The 27,932-nt window shown below is 40.6% G+C and overlaps 3 protein-coding genes and 1 non-coding gene across 4 annotated transcripts; 2 read left to right on the forward strand and 2 right to left on the reverse strand.

Moving 5' to 3' along the window:
• The first annotated feature begins 4,298 nt into the window (after positions 1–4,298).
• LOC141615145 (uncharacterized) lies at positions 4,299–7,228 on the forward strand. Its single transcript, XM_074433658.1, has 6 exons — positions 4,299–4,521; positions 5,621–5,764; positions 6,184–6,248; positions 6,342–6,402; positions 6,501–6,647; positions 6,921–7,228. Exons 1-6 carry the CDS (start codon positions 4,389–4,391, stop codon positions 7,046–7,048), a joined length of 678 nt encoding a protein of 225 aa, XP_074289759.1. The 5' UTR covers positions 4,299–4,388; the 3' UTR covers positions 7,049–7,228.
• A 172-nt stretch (positions 7,229–7,400) lies between these two features.
• On the reverse strand, positions 7,401–7,474 carry TRNAV-AAC (transfer RNA valine (anticodon AAC)). The gene has a single exon. It is a non-coding gene; the product is annotated as a tRNA-Val (tRNA).
• A 667-nt stretch (positions 7,475–8,141) lies between these two features.
• Positions 8,142–10,390, reverse strand: LOC141615158 (F-box/WD-40 repeat-containing protein At5g21040). Its single transcript, XM_074433662.1, has 2 exons — positions 10,228–10,390; positions 8,142–10,098 (listed from the first exon to the last, which is right to left on the reverse strand). The coding sequence occupies exon 2, from the start codon at positions 9,988–9,990 to the stop codon at positions 8,341–8,343; it is 1,650 nt and encodes a 549-aa protein (XP_074289763.1). The 5' UTR covers positions 9,991–10,098; positions 10,228–10,390; the 3' UTR covers positions 8,142–8,340.
• Positions 10,391–16,590: 6,200 nt separating this feature from the next.
• On the forward strand, positions 16,591–27,892 carry LOC141615223 ((+)-neomenthol dehydrogenase-like). Its single transcript, XM_074433683.1, has 5 exons — positions 16,591–16,787; positions 16,887–17,130; positions 26,987–27,064; positions 27,149–27,340; positions 27,414–27,892. The coding sequence occupies exons 1-5, from the start codon at positions 16,762–16,764 to the stop codon at positions 27,789–27,791; spliced, it is 918 nt and encodes a 305-aa protein (XP_074289784.1). The 5' UTR covers positions 16,591–16,761; the 3' UTR covers positions 27,792–27,892.
• Positions 27,893–27,932: the final 40 nt, after the last annotated feature.

Raw genomic sequence — 27,932 nt, forward strand, 5'->3', positions numbered from 1 at the left:
TTTTTTCCTGTACTATGCTTTCTTTGTATTGTTTCAATTTTATCAGATGTGACCGAAGAGACTTATGACTTAGTCTGTATATGTTATGATTTCTAATTCTATCCACTGGAGCTTTGCTAAGAATTAACAAGAAGAAGACAGATAATGAAATGCGGAATAAAGGGAATGTCTTTAAGAATACTGAAAATATATGCAAATTTTTTTTGGTGTCATTACCAAATTTGTCTACGCATGTACTGTAAAAATAAATTACGATAATTTATTGTTACTGAGAATCATCATTATTACGATTTATTACCATAATTATTGCAGCAATTTGAGAAAAATACATAATATATTTCTTCCTTAAAATTCCGGCTTTTATTTAAAGAAAACTATCACCTTCCATATATCAATCGTCATTGCCTCATTGGACTGCAATCGATAGCATATTGTAAAATAGGAAATTTTACTTTATTTTACAAAGAAAATTAACAATCTACTTGAAGAGATCACCCAATTTGATTAGTTATTGTTGATGATGGCTTAAGACAAATTAATCTCATTGTTATTTAATTGTGTGCCTCTTAAGTTTTAACCATGTAGCATGAAGCTTCAATTATCAATTCAAGGTTATCAAGAAAGTCATCATGAAGATCATAGATAAAGATTGTCATTAGTGTTAAAGTCATGTTTTGTAAGGTGATCTTTAACTTGAATTTACGTTTAGGTGCAAAAACAACAGTTCAGTCAACTGTTACTTTTGACTCGTCTTTGAAAGAAATCTTTCGAAATTATTTGAACCTTTGTTAAAATGCTTTCAAGTATCACAAATAATTTCTGGAAATGTTTTGAAGTCTTTTGAAGAAAATAAAGCTTTGAATGTCTTGCTAAGAAGTTTGCTTGCACAATAAGACACTTTCTATAAATTAGTTGTTTGCTTTTTACATTTATGGAAATGTTTATGGTTCCCATAAACACAACCATTTATGCTTGTTTCTTGATGAAAAACCCAACCCATATTTGTGTGTGCACAATCCGATTTCTTGCATTCTTAGGCACCGGTTTCTTGAGGAAGAATACTCGGTTTGCTTGGAGAAGAATTCGGTTGACTTGTGTATGTTGCCCAAGCAAACTACTTATAATATTTTAATCACTTGTACTTATGAGTGTAAGATATTTTAATGTGTAAAGTATACTACTTGGACATTATAAATACCTTGCTTAATTCATTTTTATAGGTGTGCAACAAACGAGTTTTAAACTGAAAAAGACTTAAACTTTCAATCGAGTAAATTAACTTTGCAAACTCGTTTATCACTTACAAATCTTTGAATCATTTTGCAAGTTTGTTTATTTTTCTTTGAGTCTTTTATTGAGTTTGTTGTGTTGCACCTAATCGTTTAGTCGTGTTCAAGGATCCTGTATTTTGTACTTAAACTTTATCTTCTCCGTTCAATTGAGTGAACAACATTGAGATAAGTGGAGTCTTGTAACAACCGGGTAGAACCAAACCAAGTCTTCGGATAGAGTTATCCTTAAGCATGAAGTCTTAGAAGCGGAGTAGCTTTTGAGCACGGAGTCTTTCGGCGGAGTAGCCCAAAGCAAAAGCCTTATTGCGGAGTAGCTTTAAGTACAGAGTCTTTCGGCGGAGTAGCCCAAAGCAAAAGCCTTATTGCGGAGTAGCTTTAAGCACGGAGTCTTTCGGCGGAGTAGCTCAAAGCAAAAGTCTTGGAAGCGAAGTAGCTTTTAAGCATTAGCAAACGGAGTAGGTTGGGGAGTTGTTTTATTATTCAGGGTGGTCTTAGTTTGTATGAGTTTACTTATAAGACGTTTAGTAAAATAGCGCTGGACGTAGGTCGCGGAGTAGTGACCGAACCAGTTTTAAAAACATCGTTAGTCGTGTCTATTTCGTTTTATTTCCGCTGTCACTCTATACTCACGCGTTTATATCTTCTGAATCAACAGTTGAGTACACTCTAAATTCTGCTTGCTGAACCGTTGTTGATTACTTCTAACTCTCTACTTTTAAGTATCAACTTCTCCTTTCATTTAAGTATTGTTTTAAGTGTTTAAAAGTTTTAAAAGAAGCTTTCATTAAGCTTAAATTTTAAATAGACACCTAATTCACCCCCTCCCCCTCTTAGGTGTTCTCGCCCTTGACTCTTCACTACTAATCGTAATCTGCCAATTACCAAACACTCAAATTAATTATGCTAATTGTAATAAGCTAGTCAAACCTTCTGATAAAATTTGTCATTTATAATCTGCTTTGACAATCTGCTTATGCTGAAATTAATCAGCTGTGTACAAAACATAGGACCTATGTAATAGCAGCATATTCAAAAACAATAGATTCCGACTAATATGTCACAAGAATACGCCGTTTACCAAACACATGAAAATAGTAAAGTTAGTAAACACTCTAGCTCTGTTTGGTAAACGACATATTGACCAATTTTTAGCATATTCAAGGGTTTTAGCATGTTTGACCAATCAATATGCTAATTTTAGTGTTTGGTAAACAGCATATTAAAATAGCATATTTGGGGTCAATATGCTGTTTTACAATATGCTGCTTACCCCAGCATATTGGTTAACATATTATAAAATAGGAAATTTTTCTCCATTTTACAAAGAAAACTAACAATCTATTAATCGTAATCTGCCAATTACCAAACACTCAAATTAATTCTGCTAATTATAATATGTTAGTCAAACCTTCTGATAAAATCTGTCATTTATAATCTGCTTTTGCAATCTGCTTATGTGAAATTAATCCGCTGTTTACCAAATATGACCTCTATTTGATAAACAACATATTAATTTGGCCAAATTCATTCAAAATGATTTGGATTATGATTATTCCAATTATGATTATCCTCATTAATGTTAAAAAGGGATTCCTTTCCCATTAATATTCCAATGAGTAGATTGGACTAGAGTACTGCATATTACTCCCTCCGTCAAAATCATTTGTTTATCTTTGATATTCTTTGTAAGAGGTCTTTTATTTAAATGTACAAAAATAAATGAATTGGACGAAGAGAGTATCTTTCAAGAAATGTAACTAACACAAATTGATTGAACAATTTATTGGAGACAAGTTAGATAGAGGTTAATATTGATTTGTATAAATTGATATGTTAAATAAATCATCCTTTGATTCATCTTTTTCTGTACTCTAATCTACTCTTCACAATACTTCTTTTGAGTTGCAGTTACTCTAGTTAAGGTTGATTTAAAAATATATATCTACCATATAATTTTACACAAGTGACAATACAACACTAACCAATGACGTAGAAATTCACAACGGTTATGGTTGTATTTACCACCATTTTGATACTTCACATTATAAATGCATAGTTGGTATTTCTTAAGATGGGGTTAAATAACACCGTACTTGGACGGATCAGACAAGTTTATTATTAATCCCTAGATATTATGCTTTTGTCCTATGTGTTTTATTTGACCCGTTTTAAGTTTAAGACGACGTATATTAGAATTTAGAATGTAAACATTGATATGCCAACGGGGTACGAAAACCATTTTATACATTCTTACTTAAATGCGTATGAGAACGTAAACATTGGTACGTCAACGGGGTAGGAAAATAACATGTGTCGCATTGCAATAGTTCCAGTTTGTGTAATAACAATTCGGTAAATAAAATATGAAGTTTCATACTCCCTTGAGTCCTTTCGTCCGATCACTCATTCGTTTGCCTTTGGTTTGGACCCAAATGGCAAGAAAAGAGGAGGGGGTCAATTATTAAATAACAAGTTAATCAAATTGAGTGGGGAGTATCAAATTGCTTATCAAAGGCATTTCTAAAATATAAAGGCTCACAATTGATTGAGACAACCCAAAATGAAATAATCAAACAAATGAGTGGGACAAAGGGAGTTTCATATAAGGAGTTACTTATCCATTGTTTTACACAATTCGGGTTCAGATCAAGCTTTGGTCCTGAATTCGCTCAATTTGGACAAGTTTAAGTTACCTCAGCTGCCTACTTCGACTATTTGCTAATAACTTATCAAAAGTCGAGAAAAAAATCATAGTATTTCGAATAAAAAAAATCATAGTATCAAAAGTATATGAGTAGTAGACAAAGTGAAATTTTCTAAAATTTAATAATTTACTAAATCCAAAAAATATGTAAGTTGTTACATTTAATAATACTTTCTATTTTCACCCGTGCAGTGCACGGGTTCAAAAATTAGTAATATAAATAAATAAAATCACCATTCATTATCCGGATCACTATCATATGCAATAAATGGTTGCCACATCTCCATAATTTTGGACCCATAATAAACCAGTCACAAAACAACGTACCCTATCCAAATATCTCAATCACATACACAATAACATAATAATAGAAGAAAAAATTCTGTAGAAAAATGGAATCAATTTCTGCAAAATCTTTGATATATGCAAACAGTTCTAAGCCACTAAGTTGTAGTTCTACTTCTACATGTATTTCTCGGTTTTCGCATCGTAAAATCTCTCAAGCAACTTATCAATCTGCTCAAATCTATATAATAACATAAAAAGGCATGTTGAGTGCCTTTTGAAGTGACACGTGTCATGCTCTAAATCCAAGCCACCTAGCATATATAATTAACCTTATCTATTACCCAACTTAAAAAAAAAAATTTATTAGGCTCTATTCATTAATTAATAGTAATATTTAGTAAGCAAATATTGATTTGGGGAAGCTCAATGGATGAAATAATAGTTTATATATTTATTCTCACATCCGTTTTTATTAATGGAGACTTTGATCCATATGCCTCAACTTCAAATGCTAATTTAATATTTTAGTTACATAAATCCTCCGTCAAACCATTAAAATTTGACAATCCTATGGTATACAACGCATAGAAATCCTCTGATACTTCTCGATTTGGTAGAGCAAAATTTATTGTTTTTTGTTTGTGTTTAGTGACTATTGGATAGTTCACAACATCATGAAATATTTGTTTTGTGAGTTTTCTATATATAAATCTTTGTGATTTGTGATTTTTTTTTTGCGCTTTTTTTCTTTTCTAATTTATCGCTAATTGTAATTTTGTTTTATTGTTATCTAACAAAAACTTTTTTGTTTTATTTTATTAAATTTTATGATGAACAAGAATGTGCCTCAGTTTACACACGGACATGAAGACATCCGAGTGAGTGGTTATTCGAGCCAAAGAAAGGCAAATTGAATCTACTCCAATAACAGCAAGGTAGCTTCTCAATTTCCCATTTTCCAACATTATTTTATTACCATTATGATATTATTTCTTTTGATACTATTCTAATCTTGAAGATTTAAGATATTTGATAATCATGAAGAGAGTTCAAGCTTTGGTGGATCATGACCCGATGAGATGGTGTGAAGGTCACTAAGTGGATGTTTACAGTGAACAAAGATGATTTTTTTGATTATGTAATGAACGAAAATGTGCTAATTGATGTAGTATAATTATTAGTGAAAGAATTATAAATAAATATTTTGGTGTTGCTAGCTAGGTGAAAGAATCATTTGTTTTAATATGAGTACTACAACTAATTTCCCATATACGAAGTATATAACAAATGTTAATCTCCAAAGCTAACCCGTGCGTTGCACGGGATTCAAAACTAGTTCTTGGTTTTAGAAGGGTTAGATTACATTGTAATGGACTAAAATATGAGTGTGTTCGAAGAAATGTAGGAGTTGTGTATGCTTCTTCTAATGGTGGAACTATATCAGCTGCTGTTGCTCAGGGTTGGCTTCTTGAACCTGTAGGTCAGTTGCTTGTTCTGTTTTTTTTTTTTTTTTTTTTTTTTTTTTTTTTTATATATAAGTTTGGATAGTGATTATGTTAGTAGTGGCGGAACTAGGATTTAAAATTCAGGTCAATGAAGTAATAACAGAACGACGAAATTATAATGAATATTTCGGTTTTGTAGATGCTTGGGGTATTTGAATTTGATGGCAAAAATGGGTGCTTAACAACACCTGTTTAAAAGATGTTAGTTAGCTCGGCTGGTAAAGTCACGAGAGGTGGTACTCATGACTCAGGTTTAATGCAAAATGTCACAGTAGCCTAATAGGAGTGACCTAGGAAGTATTAGTCCCATCGAAATCACGACATAAGAATATATTAGCATGTTTGTCTTATCGGCCTTAGACTCATAGTGATGCATGTATGGTGTGCCTTGCAGGAGACGGCGATTGCAAGCACATAGGGTATAAGGTTGAAAGGCCAGGTGCATATGAAATCTTCTCTGTAAGTTATTGTCCTTATGATTTGGCCGAATCTCGATACATACAATTTACTACAATATCTCAAGAGTGTAATCAGTAATGTTTAATTTGTCAGAGCGAGATGATTGTTGGTCGAGTGGCTGATAAAGTGGATTTGGTGATTCCTGTTGCCACAGGTATTATCTTGAGACCGTCTCATTATTAAAATCTTTGCAGGTCTAATATCTAATCTAGCTCCCTAATCCCTTTGTGAATGTGGTTGGATCCTATGTAGTTTCAGGCTTGCACGCTCGGCTTCAAAACAAAGAAGGCAGTCTTCTGGTCACAGATTTGGACAGCACGAATGGTACTTACATTAATGAAACACGAGTAGCGCCTGGATCCACTGCCATTGTACCACCCGGGAGCTTGCTCACATTTGGTAACCACTATTCCTTCAATTGTTCCTTTACAAGTTTCACTGTTACTTGACTTAGTCAAGAAAGTAGCAAACGAGTCATCTGAGTCGGGTATGGGTCCAACTGTCAAACCAATTTTGGGGCTGCATCAGGTTATTTCAGGTTTCTTGTTATGTTCGGGTTATTCTGTTTAGGTACAGGCATATTCGCTAAGGTGAGTTTTGTCGGGTCTAGTTCACCGTATGATGGAAAATGCAAAATAGTTCACTAAACGCCTGCGCTTCATGTATTGACAGGGGATGATCATCTTGCAATATTTCGGGTTTCAAGGCTCAAGAAAACTGTAGAAGAAAAAGAAGCAGATTCAGAAGAACAAACAGAAAGCAATGGCGCGAGTGCTGCTCCACAACCAGAAACCGAATAATTAACAATCTAGAATTCTAGACTGCAAATATCTCAATACTTATCCTGAATCGACTCCCCTTGCATTTCCGCAACAATCAAAGTATATATATGAGATTAACCACATTGGTCTGCATATAGTTTTGTACTTCTGTACTGAAGTTTTGCCTTAATTGCATCCCTCTTAAAAGATTACTCCAAAGTCGCAGTTGTCTCTAAAGAGCGTAGAGAACTACCGCCCTCACTTGCGGTCTAAACGTATTTATATCTGGCTTCTTCGCCTACAAATATCAAAAATTCAAAATGTACCTTCATCCTTTATACTGTGAGGCGTGAGCAGAACGGACTTCAACAAAAAAAGTCAAAATAAATTATGGCGTCGCCCGGGTTCGAACCGGAGACCTTCAGTGTGTTAGACTGACGTGATAACCAACTACACCACGACACCTTTGTGTTGTAAGATTGGTTTGAATTATTTATTTTTTTACTTGCCATAAAATTTAGCCATAAGAACTCAATCAAGCGTTGATTATACTCCCTTCGTGACTCCGTCGCAATTATTTGTTAACCTTTAGCTAAAAACCACTTAAGAATGAATATAAAAGGTAAAAAAATGATCGAGACGGAAAACGTACTACATAACCATAATCTGATTAATCTAACTAAATACAAAGCATCATGAATCATGAATTCATGATATGTGGTGAGCTTTAAGGTTTTAGACGAGTATTCAACTTGATTTTACTACTTGTATCAAACACTCGAACCGAGTTCTCAATCAATCTACTGTAAGCCCTCTTGCATGATCCGTTGTCTTTCCATACATCAATATAATTCCCTACACAAATCTATACAGCTTGGAAAAGGAACAGTAGTAGATCTTTTTCTTTTGCCAATTAACTTTGTTTTAGACTAATATTAGTTGCAAGAAGTAGCAGTATAAGTAACTCACCAAATCCAAAACCGACAAATCCGGAGAAATGCAAGAAATAAAAGACATGCATCTTTTTCTTTGCAAGTTTCAGGATGACTAATGTAAATCACCAGACAAAGGGCAATGATATATTGAGGCCTGAGGGTGTTGAATCATCACGATGAAGTCGACGAGAAACAGATTCAAAAGAGATGTCTTTTGACATCCAAAGGTGCATCGCATCACAAACACTAACGCAATAACAGAGAACTAAAAGTTACATATAACCTGACATAACTACCAAATCTGTGCTTTTTTTTTTTACTGCAATGAAACTAGAATAAAATTGGTTTGGTAAATCTTAGAAGAAAGTCACTGGCAGTAGAATTACTGATTTACTGCTAGGCCTTCACTTTTGCGGTAACACTCCTCTTATTATGCCAGACACCAATTCGATCACCATTGATAGGACTCTTCTTCGGTGCCACTGAACATTTGTCAGCCCGGCCACTCTTGGAGCTCATTTCAGCTTGAAGCCTACGTTGTCTCATCCTGTTCTCGAGCCGAATAGCCCTCTGTGCCCTACTCCTCATCTCTCTCTCCAAAGCCTGGGAGAAGTCCCAAACCTTCACAACCCGATCCTCGCCCCCACAAACAATACGGTCTGCTCCAATATAGACTGAGAACAGACTACTCCCAGAACCATGTAGCATTCTCTGAGGAGGTTCGATAGTTGGTCGCTTTGCGTAGCGTTGGCTTTTGGTTTTCAGTAGTTTCCTCACATCGATAAGAGAGAGTTTCCCGTCATTAGAAGCTGATACGAGCCATGGAAACTCGAACGCTAGTGAATTAACAGGACCGGAATGAGGGATCCAAGTTGCCACCTTGACGACGTCCTCTTCTTCTGCAAAGTTAGAGATATCAAACATGTGAATGGCGCCATCTTCGCCTCCTGTGAAGAGAAAATCACCGGTATGACTCCGGGCTAAAGCATAGGTGTTCCCTGAATGGCAACGAGGAATGATTGCAGCCAAAGTACCACTAACGGTATCCCAGATGTAAACATCAGAACCAGATGTGCTAGCAATTGTAGCAGAATGAGGTGCGAGACTCCAAACCCAATCACTATGCCTCAAAACCATAAAACACTGCAACGAAATACGATCCCACACCCTCACAGTCATATCCCATGATCCGCTATAGATCCTTGTAAGATCCAAAGCAAGAGAGGTAACCGGTCCTTCATGTTCCCAAAGTCTGAACTCAGTATTTTCCGATTGACAACCCTTTAGATCAAACAAATGAGGAATCCCTTCAACCGCTGTCCAACACTGAATAAAGCCATCAGTACCCCCAGCTAACAGCAACTTTGTATCAGCAGCAATAGCTCGAATTGTGCAACCAAGAGACCTAGATGAAGCAACTGCTAACCCGTCTTCCATATCCCAAATCCGCATAACAGAATCATACCCAGCAGTAAATATCAGCTTAGCAGACGCCAACAGAAAAACAGTCCGAACTGCCTCCATATGACCATTCAAGTAATCCACCCTATACTTCCCCAGAAAAATTCTACTCCTAAACTCCCTCTCAACAAACAAATCCTTCCAACTCTTCTCATCGGCTAAACCAGGATTCAAAGGCCTGACTATCGGAAGCCCCCACCTCTCACAATAAAAATCCTTCCACACGTGATGATCCGAGGCAATCTTATACAATGTAGCCGAAACACAAGACACAATACCAAGCTCTTTTGGATCCAAACAATTAAAAATCTCCGAAATCAAAGCCTGAGGCAGGTCATTAATAGACCGACGACAACTCGAGGAACCCTCATCAGTTGCCACCAATTTGTGACCAACTGAACTAAATTCCAACTTAGGCACCAATATTTCACACTTCTCAACCTTATTTATATCACCAAAACTCTTCGTTTCGCCGAAAATCAAACCTTTTTTGCAAAACTGAGCATGACCCAATTGATTTTTCACAGGATTATGACAAACAACAATATTATTTTTTCCTGAATTATCTTGGCATTCAAATGCCATAAAAAATCTTCCTACCTCCAAAAAAAATTGACCTAAAAACCTAAAGATCCAAACTTTTTCCACAACTCTCAAAAACCCTTAATTTTGATCAATACCCTTTTCCAATTTCTAGCAAAAAAGTATAAAAAATCAAAATTATTGACAAAATTATCCAAGAAACCCTAAAAAATCCCAGAAAAAAACAATTAATTGGGTATAATAACAGAAATTATTGAGAAAATTAAAAGGGTAAGATACCTTGAGAGAGTGAAACGACGGCGTATTGAAGGAGTAACCGGAGATCGAGCGAAGGAAATAAATAAAAGATGAGAGAGGAGAGGAAGAAAGGTCGAAGAGAGACCAAGTATACAACTCAAAGATGCACCACCGATTCTTTGTTGTTATTTATCCTACGGTTGTTATTGAGTTTTTATCTTACTAGGATATGATTATATCCGTCGGATTATATTTTGATTTTGGGTAGACCTTGCAAACGGGTCAACCGGATTGGATGTGAGTCGGGTCATCTTAATAGGACATGTGGCCGTTAAAGTATGTTTTTTTTGTTGGTGGCATAATTTGGTTTAGGGGTGGTCGAGCCGACCTAACTTGCCTCTCATGTTAATTTTCACCCGACTCGTTAGACTCGCGACCAGGCCGACCCGATCAGTCAAAAACAAGGGTCAAGCTCGGATGACGCAAATCCACCTGACCCGCGGTCAGCCCACCCTTGTCCCGCCCCAAACCTTAACCCGACCGGTTACGAGTCCACCTCCACCAGGCTCGGCCCAGCCCGTGCAGACCCCGTTCCCCAACCCGAGCCGTTCCGAGTCCATCTATTCGACTATCCTTACCCGGCCCGACCCGGATGACCGCCCGTAATGTGGTTATACCAAGTCACCGAAAAAAAATAATTTGATTGTACCAACAAGTAAAAGTCGTTACTAAAAGATCTCATTTCACAATAAACTCGTGTAAACCGTGTTACACAAATACATATGTGAAAAAGTAGTCCAAAACTATTTGCTTTACGATATTTTTGTGTAAGGTTGTCTTATATAGGTTTGGGCATTGGTCGAGTAGGGCGTGTCCACCTTAGACCGAGACCGCCTCATGTGAGAATGCATGCAGGTCAAGTTGGGCTCCTTCAAGCGTGGCTCGAGCCTGACCTGAGTGGGGAGCGGGATGTATGGGTCAAACCCACGGGTTATTTCTGCTAACCCACTATTTTATGGGCCCGAGAGGCGGGGTAGCCCGCACCTTTTGTGCACCTCTACTCTTACACAAGTATTTGAGTTTACTAGTTTTTGAACCCGTGCACTGCACGGGTGGTAACGGAAATTATTATTAAAAGTAAAAACTTGCATATTTTTTTTTTCGGATTTCGTAAATTACTAAATTTTCGAAAATGGTTTACCCATATACTTTTGATAAGTTATGTTGCTTAATTTTATTCAAAGTGCTTTGTTTTTTTCCTCTACTTTTTAAGTTATGAAAGGTGAAATATGAAAAGTATAGATTTAAAACTATTGGATATTTCATACTACTGTTTATTTACAGTATACATTTAATTTTACTAATTATTGTACACTTTTTTTTTATCACAATACCCCTCTTGTTTGTTCTTCTCTCAATTCTCTACCTTTTCTCTTATTTCTTCTCCTACCCACCATTGCCTACACGTTTGGAAACAGGGTTCGGCATCAGTGACCGACTACCTCGAGACCCACCAGCAGACCCCCCGCCGCAGTGGTGACCGTACCTCAGACCACGACGTCCCTCTCAACCTCTATCTCAACCGCCTCCCCTCCTCACAACTATTCACCACCCTACAATCCATATCCTACGTCCTCCAACTATCCCTCTCCCTCTTGCCTCCACCATCCTCCCCATCCCTCGTACCTCGAGCATATCCGCCATCCAGACCCCACCCTATGCCTAACCCCTAACCCTTCTTGTAATCTTATGCGACTTTCCACCCCATCATTACCTACCCATCGCAACCCCTCCCCTATATCGACCTCTCACCATCAATATTATCCATTTATTCGTCTTTCAAATCACCAATAATAACTTTTTTATTTTTTTTGTTTATGGAGTCATGTTACCACTTGCCTCTCAACAGTGTATATCATTTTGTCATACAACACAGTTAATTTGTAATTTAAAATGAGAAATTGATCAATAAAATCAAAATGGCTAAAGTATTTTTTGTTGCTAACACCTTATTTGTTCATTACCTCGAGGACTTGCTTGGATTGAGGGTAAAATGAGGGGAATGAATATGCGAGTGATAAGTAAGGTGCATATTTCATGTTTGGCATGAGAGTAATTATTTACCTCCTTAATCTATTACCCTCATGAAATGGTAATACATTACCCACCCTTCCCCCGGGTAATGACTAAGGGAGCAAAACATCTATTCAATAATCATTACCTTATATGCCAAACCTATCATCAATAAACTAATCACCCAAGTAAATTAACTTACCCAGTAATTATCACCCAGTTAAAATTTACCCCCGAATTATTCCATGTCTTAATGTTATGCATTAGTTGTTAGAAATTTTTATAAAGTCACTCCAACTTATACAAATTGAAAATAATACTAAGTATCTAAATTGATTTTTTTATAATGCTATATTATCTATTACTCGTGATCTGATATATTTTTATGGAATTACTTGAGAAATTTTAGGTAACTTATATTTATTGTTATATTTTTGCTGAAACCCATTATCTGAATAAAGTAAGATATTTTCAAGGTAATGAAATATTGTCTTCCGCTTGTTTCGTTACATAACACACATTAATTTAGACTATCTCTTTTATTCCAGTTAAAGACCTACACTATTAAATTTTCCAGTTAAGGAACTCAACCCCCAATTCCGTTAACCCTCCGTTACATTTGTCTTATATTTCATTTTATATACAGGCGTATTCATTTTCCTTCAAACACTTTTGACCTTTCTCAGCTAATCAACTTGGTCAACCTTTTTTTCCATAGTCTTTTCTTTATCAATCTCGCTTCTTCAACATATTTTCAATCCAATCAAAGACCCTAATATATCTAAACATTCTCAAATTCCCCTTTTTATAAATTTAAATTGCACATTTTGGGGGTATAAGCCTTGATATCCTTCAAGCATGCTCATGTACACTTAATTATCCTCCAAAATTCAACAAATTATTTCTTATGAGACTATAGCCATCGTTTATCAATTATGCGGTAAAACCGTAACTTTATACATGAACATAACCTAAAACACAATTTCATGGCATGTATATAAATTATTTTTAACAGATCCTATAAAAATAGAGAAATTATGTGTATAAATAGCAAGATTTTGGGTTGATTTCATTCATGCCTATATAATGTAACCCAAATGCATTATATTAGCCGTCCATGATTTTTTCCAAATATTCAAAATTTTCCACAATGGATTGGAAATTCATTTGCTAAACGTATATAGATAATTGAATTATTCAAAAGATATTGCAATTGTATTTTTGGATAATACTAATATGATTTTGCTGTGATTGATTTCACCTTACATAATTGCTTAATTGACTTAAATAAAGATAACAGATTAACAGGGAAGTTTTTTATATTGTGTAAAAATTTTTATTTTATTTTAGGAAACATTTTTTTTAGATATCAAATCTCGGAAATATTGATTAGCATAATTTAATAATGTTGCCTTTTTTATGGTAAGGCACCAAAATTACAGGACTTAATTTAGGTGATTATATTAGTAATTTATATTTTATAATAATTTTGTAATTAGCAATTTATTTAGTTGTGTGTAAATGATACAAAATTGACACGTGGCAGAAGCCATCTGCCGATGACACATGGCAGATGGTTTCTGCTTTAATATAATATATGATACTAACTTTTGAACCTGTGTCCGCACGGGCGATCTTCAAAATTTCACGATAAATAATATTTATATTATAATTGTAATTGTAATAGTTTATATACTCCGTATTAAAAAAGCTTATTTATGTGTCTTTAATCGACTATACACAAATAACTATTTGTATATCCAGCATCATATAATAAATAATATTTATATTATAACTGAACTGAACTTTTAAATAATTGAAAATCAGTCCAAGAGAACAGGGTGTAAGTGACCATTACACCCTCTTCGATTTATTTCCTTAAACCTACATACTCTCGCACTTAAAAGAGTTAAAAATTTAATTACTTTGCCCGACCGAGCCGTTTTATCAAAATATAAGCTCGTAGATCTTGATCCGCAACCCATAGCCCGAAACAACCCGAAGTCTCAATGATTCGGTAATATAGAGTCAACTATCACAACCTGGCATCACCTCGAAGATAAATTTATGTGAAAAATATAATGACTTATATGTATTATTTATGAGTTACATTGTAATTTCTTAAACTCAACATTTATGTGAAAGGGGATCGAAAACTTCACATCAGAAGTCATAGATTTTACAACAATTTTAAACTTTTTTTTTTATTATTAAAGTAAGCGAATGAAAGAAGAATGTTTACCAAAATACCTTTATTTGCGTATCAACCCATAATTAGTCATTTTTCATCTATATTGCTCATATCATCTTACCACAACGTAACCCTCATCAATGACCATCATTGTACTGCCAACTTCGACTTCCACCACTACTGCATGACTCTCGCCCCCTTCGTTGACCACATAACTTCTCCACCCCATCACAAAACCCCAGCACACTTTCAAATAAATTCACCAAAAATCGATTGAAAATCTCAAAATAGCCTAATTTGTGTAACTTGTTTGAAGTTTCAATAAGTGAATTTGTTTTCTCTTTAATACGGAGTAGACAACTATAAATTAAAGGTCAAATGTATTACAGCACCATATCAAACTAATCACAAAAACATACGAAGTAGTTTTATTTTCCTTATTATCAAAGAGATTTATTTATTGACTTTCATGTTTTATTTATTTTACATGGATTTGTGTTGGTTACCAATGTATTTTCATTCTTTCAAATGTAGTTTTGTTGGACTTAAACGTTATTCACTCTATTATTTCATTTTCATATGTTGTTGAATATACAGTAATATTTTGGTCAAACCTAAACGTAAAGAAATGAAATACTCCGTAAATAAAGGGGATAGATGATAAATAATTCACTATTCCACATTTCCACTTATCCATTTTTTTCATCTCATTGGTGATGAATGAATGAGTTGCAAGTCATACGTTTCATGAATGACAAATGAATTGGATAGAGTTACCATTGAATTCCTTCTCGCGACCTCGCCCTTGAAACCCAACGTTGGTAATCACTAATCACTCTTATTATTTAGAATCGTGATACACATTAACAGTCAATTAGTTTCATATATAAAATTAATCATAATCGACACTTTTTAATTTAGAGTTACTCCCAAGTCCCAACTACAATATCAAAAAAAAAAAAAAAAAAAAAAAGGAAATTAAAGACTAAAAAATTAAGACATCCTGAACCGTTAATATATGTTGCTACACTATATGATCTTTTCCATTAATATACAAGTACTCTACTTATGTTTAAATACATAATTGGTTATGTAGCTTTCGAAATCTAATTAATTTAGGAATGAATATTAATTAAAAATGTGACATAAAATTATGCTAAATATTCTTATATCTTAACTGATATTATCATTTATGTACTTTCTAAAATAAGCTACTTTTATTTTATGTCACTGTGATTATATTATCGTTAAGATTACTGGGAACTTAATTTTTTTAATTTCAGTTATGGCAATATGTTAAAGGGTTATTTCATAACAATAATCCATCCTATTGGTGGTATGCAATAATCACTCCATCCTATCAATAATCTCAATTAAATCCAACCTAAGCACCATACCTTCTAATAACGAACAAATTTGATATTTTTTATGTTTATATGTATCAAATAAATCAAGTACTTGATTCATCACTTGAAAATATTACACATAAACATCACATATATCATCTAGGTTGTCCAAAAACTATCAAATAATCCAATAAAAACTTAAAAAAATACAAGTTGGATCGTTATTAGAATGCATGGTGCTTAGGTTGGATTTAATTGGGATTATTGATAGGATGGTGTGATTATTGCAGACCACCAATAGGATGGATTATTGTTATGAAATAACAGGCAAATCAGACAATACTTTTCTCCTAAAATCACGCTAGCAATCTCCTATGAATGGTAAATTGAGGCTGATTTAATATCCCACATTTATATCACATTTATGAAAGTTACTCCAAAACCAATCTAAAAATATTTTATTTGAATGCCTCTATTTTTTATTTTTTTTAATTTACGTCCTAGAAACCTAGCAAATGACACGTGGCATATAAATAGGCGTTGACACGTGGCATATAAATAGGCGTTGACACGTGGCGATCAAATGGGTAGATGGTTTCTCCTTTAATATAATATATGATTTGTTATCCTTGACAGATGATTCGTTCAGGTCGAGTCACTCTAATTCGAATTTGGTGTGTTATTATTACATTTTGAGTCAAGCATAATCACTTTGAATAAATGCTCTTTCCCAATTTCACACATTAGACAATCGTTTACGTCTATGGTAGGTTCCTTGGATTTACATCAATTTTCGTATCAAATGGTCCCAAATCATGAAATTAACCTTAATCATAAAGCTAATATGTTAGTCTGAAGAATCAAAAGTGTAGTTTTTTTATGCTTTATACACCCCACTTGAGCTTACTTAGAAGTTAGAACACAGCTTATTACTTGAGAGACAAAAAGTTTAAATTGGCTAAAAGAATGGCATCTAAACAAGAAAATGAGAGGTAAATTAATTTAACAATATAAATTCTAATGTATAACCTACTATTTACGTAGCTAATTCATTAAAGATGTGTAGTAACAAACAAGTTTATAATTTACAGGATTGCGGTTGTGACCGGTGCTAATAAAGGGATAGGATGGGAAATTGTCCGTCAGCTTGCGACCGCTGGGGTGACGGTGGTTTTGACAGCCAGAGACAAAGAAAGAGGAGAGGAGGCCACCTTAAAGCTTCACAAGATGGGTGTTACCAATGTGGTGTTCCATCAGCTCGATGTAACTGATGCTAATAGTATCGCCTCCTTAGTTCCTTTTATTGAGACCAAGTTTCGGAAATTAGATATATTGGTATGCTTTCTTTCACTTGTTTTGAACTTTTTTTTTCAACTTTTTTTTAAAGTGAAAGTAAACGTGTTTTTAGCCTGAGGTTTGTGACTAAGAGACTAAGAGTGACAAATGACAATAGGCCGGATCGAGATCAAGTTTAGATGGATCTAGATCTAGATCTTGCATTTAATTTTTCCACATGCAAATCCCAATTTAGAGCTCAATGAATTTGGATTAGGACTATGAATTTCGCTTTATTATGTTAATCTAGATCTAAAAAGACCCGATTTACTATTCCAGTAACCGAATTCAGATCCGGCCCAAATTTGTTGCATCCGATATTTTAACATTCAGATCAAAACTAGAGCTGATCAAATGGCCCAAGCCCATTGGCCCTACCCGGCCCGGCCCGGTTTTTTGAAGGGCTTGGGCCTCAGTTTTGGACCAAAAAAGCCCATGGGCCGGCCTAAAAAGGTCCAAAATATTTTGGGGCCGGGTTTGGGCCAAGTGTTTGGCCCAAATTTTGGCCCGGCCCGGCCCATATTTATTAATAATGAATATTTTTTCTAATAAAACCTATTAAAGTAGCGTTAAAGTTATACTCAACTCTTTACAAACTCAAGTATATTTTTTTAGATTTATAAAACTGATGGGGCATATTCTGCACCGCTGACCAAGTCAACATATTGAGCAAGGTCAAAGATATCCACGACAAGTCAACGACTTAGACAGTCTAGCCGATGCAACCCGTCGGCCTGTCACCTGGGGTCTCGGCCTGGCAACCAGCCAGCCGGGACACATATCCGCGTACTCATATCCAAGACCCTCGGCCGGCCTGCCATGGGTCCATCGGCCGAGGGTAGAACGGTCTTTCCACCTGCTAGCCACTTGGCCACTTGGCCACTACGTGACAAAAGGTGAAAGCCTATAAATACTCCTCAACCTTCATTGAGGAAATGATCCATAAATTAACCTAAGAATCACTATTCATCTGGTAATATCTTCCTTATCTCTCTACAATATATCCTTAGCCAAGTAATTACAACTTATCCCTCTAAGTTCACTGACTTGAGCGTCGGAGTGAGTACGCTTGGCACAAAGCCAAGCCCTCAGTTCGTTCATTGTTGCAGGAGAGACCGAGAGGAACGATAGAGACGAGGGATCCAACTCAAGACATCATTCTACGAGCCACGGGTGGTAACAATACTTGCTCTGGAATTACACCCGGAACAATTGGCGCCGTCTGTGGGGAAAGACACTAGAAGCTAGTCACATTCATTCCCAAACAAAAATACACACAAAAAACCCACCCCAAAAGCCAAAAAGATGTCAAAACAACAAGAGGCATTCGTGACCGACGAAACCGAATTCTACCAAGATGATACCGTCCACAAATCTGGAGTTGTGCAACCCTCCGTCGGTCAAGTGATTCAACCGGAGTACGGGATGCCAATAATACCGGACACTCCATTTGCGCTGCCGACCAGGTCACCATCATGTGACACGTGGTTGACGTAGCAAAGCGAAGATGCTCCTGGACCTAATTGGAAGTACGCCGGCTCACAGCGTCACGCCCGACAAGAGCGGCGGAAACCATCCGGAGACCAGGGCCCAAAATGTGACCCCAAGAAACTTGAACGGAGCATTAGGAGAAGGCGACCCCGTCAAGACACCGGGGAGCCCAAAGTGGTCGTGGTAGACCTAAGTCCTTCTCGCACTCGTGAGAAGACAGGCGTCGCCGCAAGACGAACGAGGCACACCCGGAGGAGCGAAAGAAGCCCAACTCGTCGAGTTGGAAGAAGCCCGACTCACCGAGTCGGAGGAGAAGTCCTTCTCGCTACGAGGAGAGAAGCTGGACTAGGAATGCGAGGAGCCGATCGCCGCGTGTCATCCGACATGTGGTCGACGACCCCCTCGGCGCCTACGTCCTAGATACCCGGTGCCGACTAAGTGAAGTTACCACCTATAGCATACAAAGGGGAAGGTGACCTGACCGACCACGTCGAGGCTTACGAGTCTCACATGTCAGTATGGGAGCAACTTTGATGAGGTTTGGTGCCGAATCTTCCCAACGACACTTTGCATGGGATGGCACGAGTTGGTACAAGGGGCTACCCGACGGGTCGATATCTTTATTACGCCGACCTAAAGGACGCATTCCTAGCCCGTATTCGCAACAAGAGGAGGGCCGTGGAGACATCGGACCTCCCGACTATCGACGAGGAGGGAGGCGAGTCTCTCCGAAGTTATGTGAAGAGGTTCGACGCCAAGGTTCAAGCAAATTCGTGAGTGAGCAATGAACCTGGCGCGACCCGCGGCGATGAAAGGCCTCCCGAGGAGACCTAAAAAACGAGCTCATCAAATGCGGCGGCTCGACCTTTGACGCCGCGGACAATTGGGCGATCGAGCCATTAAAGTGGAGGACTATCACAAAACACCGGGTAGGCCCTAGCGAGGCCAAACCCTCGAAAAGAAGAGCGCGGGAGGACAACCGGATGAAGGACGCCGTGGCAATGATCGGTCACGATGCAGTGAAAGACGCCGTGACAATAACGAGTCACGATCGATAAATCTGCCAGAAACAGGACTCGACGGGCGCCGGGTGGAGTTCGGGATCGTACCACCAGAGGCGGTATAATGATAAAACCCCCCTCGTCGTATCGGCCGCCGAGGTCTTCGCCCTGAGCAAGCACGAGGGCGAGGAAGTGGGAAAGGCCCCTCAAGCCGAGAGGGAGACGGTGACACGAGCGATCTTTGAGTACCACGGCCACACCGGTCACCTTATCGACAACCGCCGGCATCGAAGAATGCCATTGAAGAAGCGATCCGGAAGGGGAGCCTCGGCAAGTACGTTGCCAAAGGCCAAAAGACCGACGCCGGCCGATTCGAGAGAAGAAATCCGTCTTGAACGGATAGGAGTGATCCATGTTGTCATCGGGGCAACGAGAACGGAGGGTCCGCCCATGGGCACAAACGGCACCTGAACGAGCTATATCAGGCCATCAACTTTGTGCCCAACACAGCGATCCCCGTTTCCAACATCCCCGATATGACTATTGGAAGGAAGGACTACGAAGGAGTCATCGCTCCTCACAGCGACCCGCTTGTAGTCAATTTGGACATATCCAACCACCTGGTCAAGAGGTGCACGATTGACACAGCGCCTACACGAACATCATGTTCGGGGAGTGCTTCCTCGGCCTCGATCGAAAGTCGAGGACTTAAGCCCCCGCACCAATCCACCGGACTTCTCCGGGGCCTACTGGTACCACTAGGGTCAATCAGACTACCGATGAGGTTCGGCGAAGGGAACGCGGCTAAGAATGTCCTAGCTGAGTTCGTGGTCATTGACGGTTCGTCCGCCTACAACGTTCTCATAGGCCGAGTCACTCTGAGCGAGGCCGACGCAGTGATGTCCATCCGAGCCCTAACACTGATGTATGTCTCGGACCGGGGGGAAGCGCATAAGCTCGTCTCCAAGGACGAGAAGGACGAGGTGGTCAACGTCCAGATCGCTGCCAGAGGATGCAACATGCAATCCCTCAAAGTGGCAAAGAAGTCGGAGAAAGGAAAAAGTCCATCCTTACAACAGGAGGGCGACCTCATGGATGCAACTAGCGGCTGACTGGGAAGGTGTGCCTTTGATGAGCCATTAGGACGCTGGTAATCTCGGGAAAACTTTGTATAGCGGCGGAGGTGTCCAAGATGGGCACCCCAACGCATGTTTATACCTAATGAAAAATCATCCAAGTCTTCCATCAAAGTGTCCATTTTTTTCCCATCGGTCATTAACGGGGAAGAAGATCCGGCTCACACTTTGTCACACCGACAAGAGCGGTAGTCTCCATAAAGAAGCGTGCACCGTCGCAGATCACCCCAGTAGTAGACGCCACGGCGATCATCCCAAGAGGTTTGACGCCGTCGCGATCACTCAAGTGGTAGACGCCACGGCCGTCATCAAGAAATAGACGCCATGACTCTTTGTCACACCGACAAGAGCGGCAGTCTCCATAAAGCGTGCACCGTCGCAGTCACCCCAAGTAGTAGACGCCACGGCAATCATCCCAAGAGGTTTGACGCCGTCGCAGTCACTACAAGTGGTAGACGCCACGGCCGTCATCAAGAAATAGACGCCAGCTCACACTGTCACACCGACAAGAGTGGTAGTCTCCATAAAGAAGCAGGCACCGTCGCAGTCACCCCAAGTAGTAGACGCCACGACAGTCACCCCAAGAGGTTTGACGCCGTCGCAGTCACTCCAAGTGGTAGACGCCACGGTCGTCATCAAGAAATAAGACGCCAGCTCACACTGTCACATCGAAAAGAGCGGCCGTCATTACCAATAAGCCGACACTGGCTCACACTGTCACACCGACAAGAGCGGCAATCACCCTCAGGAAGCAGACGCCGCGGTAGTTACGGCCAACGCGGTCGATACTCGCAGTAACGATCAAAACGCCTTAAAAGCGTTTAAAAACAGTTGGGATGCGCACTCTAGACTGTCTCGGCCAGGCCGAGGCGGAAACAAAAAGGCAACTCAGACAAAGACGAAAAAGACCTCGGCCAAGCCAGAGGCAAAGTAAAGACGCTAAGTACAGTTGATACGCTCAACTATTAGCGCAAGGAAACTCAAAGTGAGGTAAAGACCTCGGCCAAGCCGAAGACAAAAGAAGCGAACTCTTATTAAAAATGATAAGTTACAAGTGAGGAGAATACAGACGACGGCCGTCCCCATAAGGATAAGCCAAAACACAACCTACCAAAGTTGTACAAAATACAAGGAAAAAAAAACAAAAGATTACAGGTATCATCTGAAGCGCCAAAAATGGCAGGGAGGGAAGGCTTAATAATTGGCTCCCGAACAGCTGAAGCTATCCGAGACGCCGGGTGAGTCCGGTGACGACCGCCCGTCTCCCTATGCTATTCTTGCTTGCCATGCCATCGGCGGTGATAAGCATCTTCTTCGATGGGAAACCCGGCGCGTTCTTAGCGACCTCGGCTTCGGCGACCTCGGCCTTAGCCTCGGCGGCCTCAATTTGCCCTTGCCCTCTCGGCTTCCTCCTTGGCCGCCTTAGCCTTCTCAGCAAGGGCTGCACTCTCCGCGGCCGCCTCTTTCTCTATCTTCACCCTCACCGCCTCCTTGGCCTTCTCCTCCACGGCTTTCTCCTTAGCTTCGAGCTTATCGTCAAACAGCTCGTCAAATTTGCCCCACGGAAAGGAACCGGCAAGAGGGAAGAGCTCCTCAATCACTTCCCTGGCGGCTTCTTCGGCCGGATCCCGGGTCGGTGCACATGTTAGGGAGCATGACGGTTTGGAGCATCTCAATGTCCTCCTCCTTTTGTCTAATAATGGCCTCCTTGCTCCGAATCACCTTCCCCTGGATCTGAAATTTGCCCCTAAATTCATTCCTCTGCTGGAAATAAAGGTCAGTGTGCCTCTGAACAAGGTCACACTTCTCCAGCAGCTTTGCAACTTCGGCCGCAAGAGCCTCGGCCTTGGCTCTCTCAAGAAGGACCTCCTTTTCGGCGTCCTCCCTAAGTTTTCTCTCGGCCAAGAGCGCTTTCAAAGCATCTCCCCTAAGCCCTCGCTCATTGAGGAGATCCGGCCTCGCCTTCGCGGCCACCTTCTTAGTGGCATTAAGCTCAAGAGCGGGACCGAGCCACGGCCTTCTCCTCGCTCTATAATACGAGCACCGGTCGGCTCGTTCCATCTCGCCGACTCCTCGATCAACCTCGCGCTTTCCGCTACAAGCTGGGAGGGGGAAACCTTCTGGGATGAAGGGTCAGTGGTGACGTTTCGATCACCAGCCTGCAGCCGGGAGGGGGAAGCCTTCGGGATGAAGAGTTGGTGGTGACGTTTCGATCACCGACTGCAATCGGGGGGAAGCCTTACGGGATGAAGAGTCGATGGTGACGTTATGATCACCCGACTGCGCGGGTTTCTCCTCCACTTGCCGCTCATTAAGAGCGACGGCCCGAGCCGGCCGATCCGCAAAATTTAACGAAAGCATCGTATCAACATGCATAGACATGCCAAAGAGCCCGTCATCGCGGCGCCTAATGAACCAAGCTAAATCGAGCCACGAGAATAGATCGTACCATGCTTGGCCTTCTTGGGCGGAGGACTCGTTTCCTCGCCGCGGCGAAGCAACGCATGGCGGTAGAGGCGTCCCCTTTCTCTTACGGACAAGGGGAGACCCCTCCTCATCAGAGTCCTCCCCATTGGTGATATCAACGATCTCCACCGTTGCCTTCTGAACAGGGGGAATGGGAGGTGGAACTGATGTCGACGCCATCGCCGCCGAAGACCTTGTTTTTCGCGTGTGGCGCGGCATGTTACTAACAACCTTCGCCTGGGCCTCCACCACGTTCAAGCTCTTTAGCTGCTGATCCATGAGATCATTCGGCGACGTCCTGCGGTCATGGGTTAGAGCCTTGGGATGCAAGTTAGCAACGGTCTTATCTTTGTGCAGCCCCATTCTCCGGAGGATATCCTCAGACAGGTCCGGTCCAAAGTGGTCTGCGAAGGAAACAAAGCAAGAGTTAAGTAGAAGAAATAAATCGAAGTTTAAGAAACAGGAGCATTGAGAGCGGTGATGGGCCTCACACCGACCCCACTCACCCTGTGCTAGGGCCGGTATGAGGCCGACATGGCAGAGCGGCTCATTCTGGAGGATAATCTGCGTTGGGGGAATCCATCTTTTTGGCACCCCACTCTTGTCCGCCTCAAAGAGCCTCATCGCCAGCTTCTCATCCTCCTTAAGAGGGACCTTGCCGGCATCCATCTTGAGCTTTTTTCGGGTGACCCATCTGTCGTGCTCCGCCTTAGTCTCACACCGCAAATTAACTTGGTCTTTGAAAGGAGCGGGGCGGCGGATAGTCATCCAAGCACCTTAACATACACCCACCGATCCTTCCAGTCCTTGCAAGAAGTAAGTTTGTCAACAGAGACATAACCCGCTCCATTTGCACTTTGTACCATCCGACGCGGCCGAGAGATTGATGGCGGAGATGATGAAGCCGGCGGAATAAATTCACCGTTGGGGCCTCTCCCTTGAAGAGACAAAGTCAGACAAAGCCGACTATGGTCCTCATAGCCAACGGGTGCAGTTGGGCAACAGCAACGTTCATGGCCCTAATGATGGCCATAACGTACTCATTCAGCGGGAACCGGAGCCCGTACTCCAAGTGCCGCATGTATACGCCGGTGTGGCCCGGTGGAGGGCAACAGACGGCCTGATCCTCCTCAGGGATAACAATTTTGTATCCCCTACCAAAGGAAAAATGGCCCTCGAAAAATTTCTCACCGGAACAGCTGGCGAACTTATGGGTCCAAGCACGGTCAAGGCGGACCTTACAGGCGTCGCCGTGATCCATAACGTACTGCCTCCCCTTAGGACGAGCCCTCTCAGCAGCATCACCAAAATCGTCTGCGTCATCATCGACATCATCGTCGTCCTCCCATTCCTCCAAAATTTGAGGATCAACTTCAGGAGAAGGAGACCTAGGGCCCCCAGACCTTATCGGGATGGCATCTGGTTTCTCCTCCTCATCGAAACGCGACGGGGAACCCCCCGGCGCAGAAGCGCTAGTCCCGGCGTCAGCAGAAGACATGATAGCAGTGATTATTTAACAAAAATAAGAAGTGAGGAAATTTGCTTGTTTACCTTGAAGAAAAACACTCGCCGGAGTAACAACTCTGAAAATTAGAAGACAAAGAAGCCCTTGAAAGTTTAGAGAGAAGAAAATTTTGGTGTGTGAAATTGGTGGCCAATTTCACGGAATAACTGCCCTATTTATAGGGAAAAGCCCATGAAGAAGGACCAATCAGAGAATAGCCCATGAAGCGCCAGCCAATCAGCTAACAGACACGTGTCATACATGCAACCATGGAAAGTCAATCGTCGCAACAGTCAAACGTCAATCAATGCAACAGTGAACAAGCGTCTTCAACACGCCCCTTCACCTCTCTTCGCCCATTCATCTTCCTCAACAAATTCCTAGGTATCTGCTCTCCGCCGGCCACATGATCAACCAAGCTAGGAAGCACCGGCCTGGGGGCAATCAAAAACAACCGGCACTCCCAACCCGGGTCTCGGCCAGCGTCACTTCCTTTTCCACATCGGATGCCCTTTACACATCCATGTGGAGGGGGGATATGGTACGGCCTAAGAAGAACCAGGCCGAGGTAGAAGAAGCCGATACAGAAAAGTTTCAGAAATTACTTGCGCAAAATATACGCTCAGCATACATCGGAGCCCATACCACGGCATAGACTACGCTGGGGGCAAATTGATGGGGCATATTCTGCACCGCTGACCAAGTCAACATATTGAGCAAGGTCAAAGATATCCACGACAAGTCAACGACTTAGACAGTCTAGCCGATGCAACCCGTCGGCCTGTCACCTGGGGTCTCGGCCTGGCAACCAGCCAGCCGGGACACATATCCGCGTACTCATATCCAAGACCCTCGGCCGGCCTGCCATGGGTCCATCGGCCGAGGGTAGAACGGTCTTTCCACCTGCTAGCCACTTGGCCACTTGGCCACTACATGACAAAAGGTGAAAGCCTATAAATACTCCTCAACCTTCATTGAGGAAAGGATCCATAAATTAACCTAAGAATCACTATTAATCTGGTAATATTTTCCTTATCTCTCTACAATATATCCTTAGCCAAGTAATTACAACTTATCCCTCTAAGTTCACTGACTTGAGCGTCGGAGTGAGTACGCTTGGCACAAAGCCAAGCCCTCAGTTCGTTCATTGTTGCAGGAGAGACCGAGAGGAACGATAGAGACGAGGGATCCAACTCAAGACATCATTCTACGAGCCACAGGTGGTAACAATACTTGCTCTGGAATTACACCCGGAACAAAAACAAAGTATACATAACATAAATCATATCTAAGAATGCAAGATTAAGCATTCTAAAGTGGCGATTTTTGTCATTATTTTATTTTAGAGAGCAATTAATATGCATTTCATCATATTTTGTGCAAATTTATACACTATATATGTTTTAAAAGTTGTAACTGAAGGTATTACGCTAATTATTTCCTAGGGTAAGTCGTAAATTTTAGGGCCCGAAAAGCCCATTTAGGCCCAAAAGCCCGCATTAGCCTATAAGGGCCGGGTTTGGGCTTGCTAAATAAGCCCACGCATCTGGGCCGACGCGGCCCGACCCGGCCCGACCCACACAAATGGGCCGCTTTTGTTAGAAGGACCCGGCCCAAGCCCGCATTGGCCCGGCCATGATCACCTCTAATCAAAACACATTACTTCCACGGTTCCACTTCACAAAGAGTGTACGCATTTCCCATATTAACAAAATCGTAATTTAGTAAAAAGAAAAACAGTAATCATTTTAAAATTTTATCCTAATAACAATCCGAATATAACAAAAGATGTTACTAATATGCCTTACTTGAAGCCACTCACACAGTCACACATCGCTAAGTGGCGGAGCCAGGATTCCCTGTTAGGAGTGGCGAAAAATTTTAGCGAGGACGAACGAATAATTTCATAAGGTAAATTTGAAAAAAAATCGGAAATTTAAGTAAGTTTTTTATTTTTCCATTGTCAGCGGGGTGAGTGCCCTTGCTAGCCCCCCTCGCTCCACCACTGCATCACTTGCCTCTGTCATTAATACAATTTGAGTAGTCTGACTGAGAACATTTGAGCCTAGGAAATTCAACAGCGCCCGTGTTCGAGTAGAGACGTGTATATTGTCCCGGTCGTTAACCAGAAACAATCAAACCCGAACTGATTTGTACTTGATTTACGCAAACCTGAATGACCGAACCTGAATACCAGTATGGCAGGTGTACTTGTGTGTGCATGCTTGTGTTAGCTGATGCTGCATTACTGCCTACAGGTGAACAATGCAGCTTACAGTGGTATGCTAGAAGACAAAGAACGATTAAAGGCCTTAAATATTACTCCGCAAACCTGGGTAATTTTCATACCTCGGTCTCATAGTTTCTTACTCCCAATTGATAAATGCCTAACAAAACTCGCCTTTTTCTGTCTCGAGTAGAAATCTGATCCACCCAACGTGCTCCAACGCCTGAAACAAGTGATGAAAATTACTTATGAGACAGCAGAAGAATGCTTCAACACTAATTATTACGGCGTCAAAAGGGTCACTGAAGCTTTTCTTCCTTTGCTTCAGCTTTCAGCTGTCGGAGCAAGGATCGTAAATGTCTCCTCTATATCAGGAGAATTACGGGTCAGTGGCCTTTAATTAATTCAGCGTTGTTTCTTTACATGACATTTAAAAATTCTCTTCTTTTTTTCTGCAGAGAATTCCGAATGATCAGATCAGAAACGAATTGGCAGATATAGAGACCCTAAAAGAGGACAGAATTCATGAAATACTGCAGAATTTTCTCGAAGATGTGAAACAAGATGCACTGACAGCTAATGGATGGTGCGCGCTGAATCCTGCATATGGAATTTCCAAGACAGTACTCAATGCCTACACCCGATTACTGGCGAAAAAGCAGCAGAGGATGTACATAAACTGTGTGCATCCTGGACATGTTGATACTGATCTGTCGTGGCATACAGGACCCATGACTCCGGCAGAAGGCGCTTTAGCACCTGTCAGATTGGCATTGCTCCCTGACAGTGGTCCGACTGGACGCTATTTCAATCAGATGGAAGAAGATGCCTTCTGAGCTCATGGAGGATAACAGGATGAACATTAGTTGCTTTATTGATATCATGAGCAAAATAAATTTATGTTTAGCTTCGGATAAAAATGAACTTATAAAATTTGAAAAAAGAGTGAAATATTCTCAAGAATCTTTCTTTTTTTG

The sequence above is a fragment of the Silene latifolia genome, chromosome 1 (assembly GCF_048544455.1).
Source record: "Silene latifolia isolate original U9 population chromosome 1, ASM4854445v1, whole genome shotgun sequence".
NCBI classification, from domain to species: domain Eukaryota; kingdom Viridiplantae; phylum Streptophyta; class Magnoliopsida; order Caryophyllales; family Caryophyllaceae; genus Silene; species Silene latifolia.

Excerpts from the sequence above, each read along its gene's own strand:
- LOC141615145 (XM_074433658.1), top strand. The coding sequence starts at position 4,389 with ATGGAATCAATTTCTGCAAAATCTTTGATATATGCAAACAGTTCTAAG. Across the intron at positions 4,522-5,620 it reads AACTTATCAATCTGCTCAAA|TTCTTGGTTTTAGAAGGGTT; the intron begins TCTATATAATAA and ends ATTCAAAACTAG. Across the intron at positions 5,765-6,183 it reads TTGGCTTCTTGAACCTGTAG|GAGACGGCGATTGCAAGCAC; the intron begins GTCAGTTGCTTG and ends TGTGCCTTGCAG.
- LOC141615158 (XM_074433662.1), bottom strand. The coding sequence starts at position 9,990 with ATGGCATTTGAATGCCAAGATAATTCAGGAAAAAATAATATTGTTGTT.
- LOC141615223 (XM_074433683.1), top strand. The coding sequence starts at position 16,762 with ATGGCATCTAAACAAGAAAATGAGAG. Across the intron at positions 16,788-16,886 it reads TCTAAACAAGAAAATGAGAG|GATTGCGGTTGTGACCGGTG; the intron begins GTAAATTAATTT and ends TATAATTTACAG. Across the intron at positions 27,341-27,413 it reads CTATATCAGGAGAATTACGG|AGAATTCCGAATGATCAGAT; the intron begins GTCAGTGGCCTT and ends TTTTTTCTGCAG.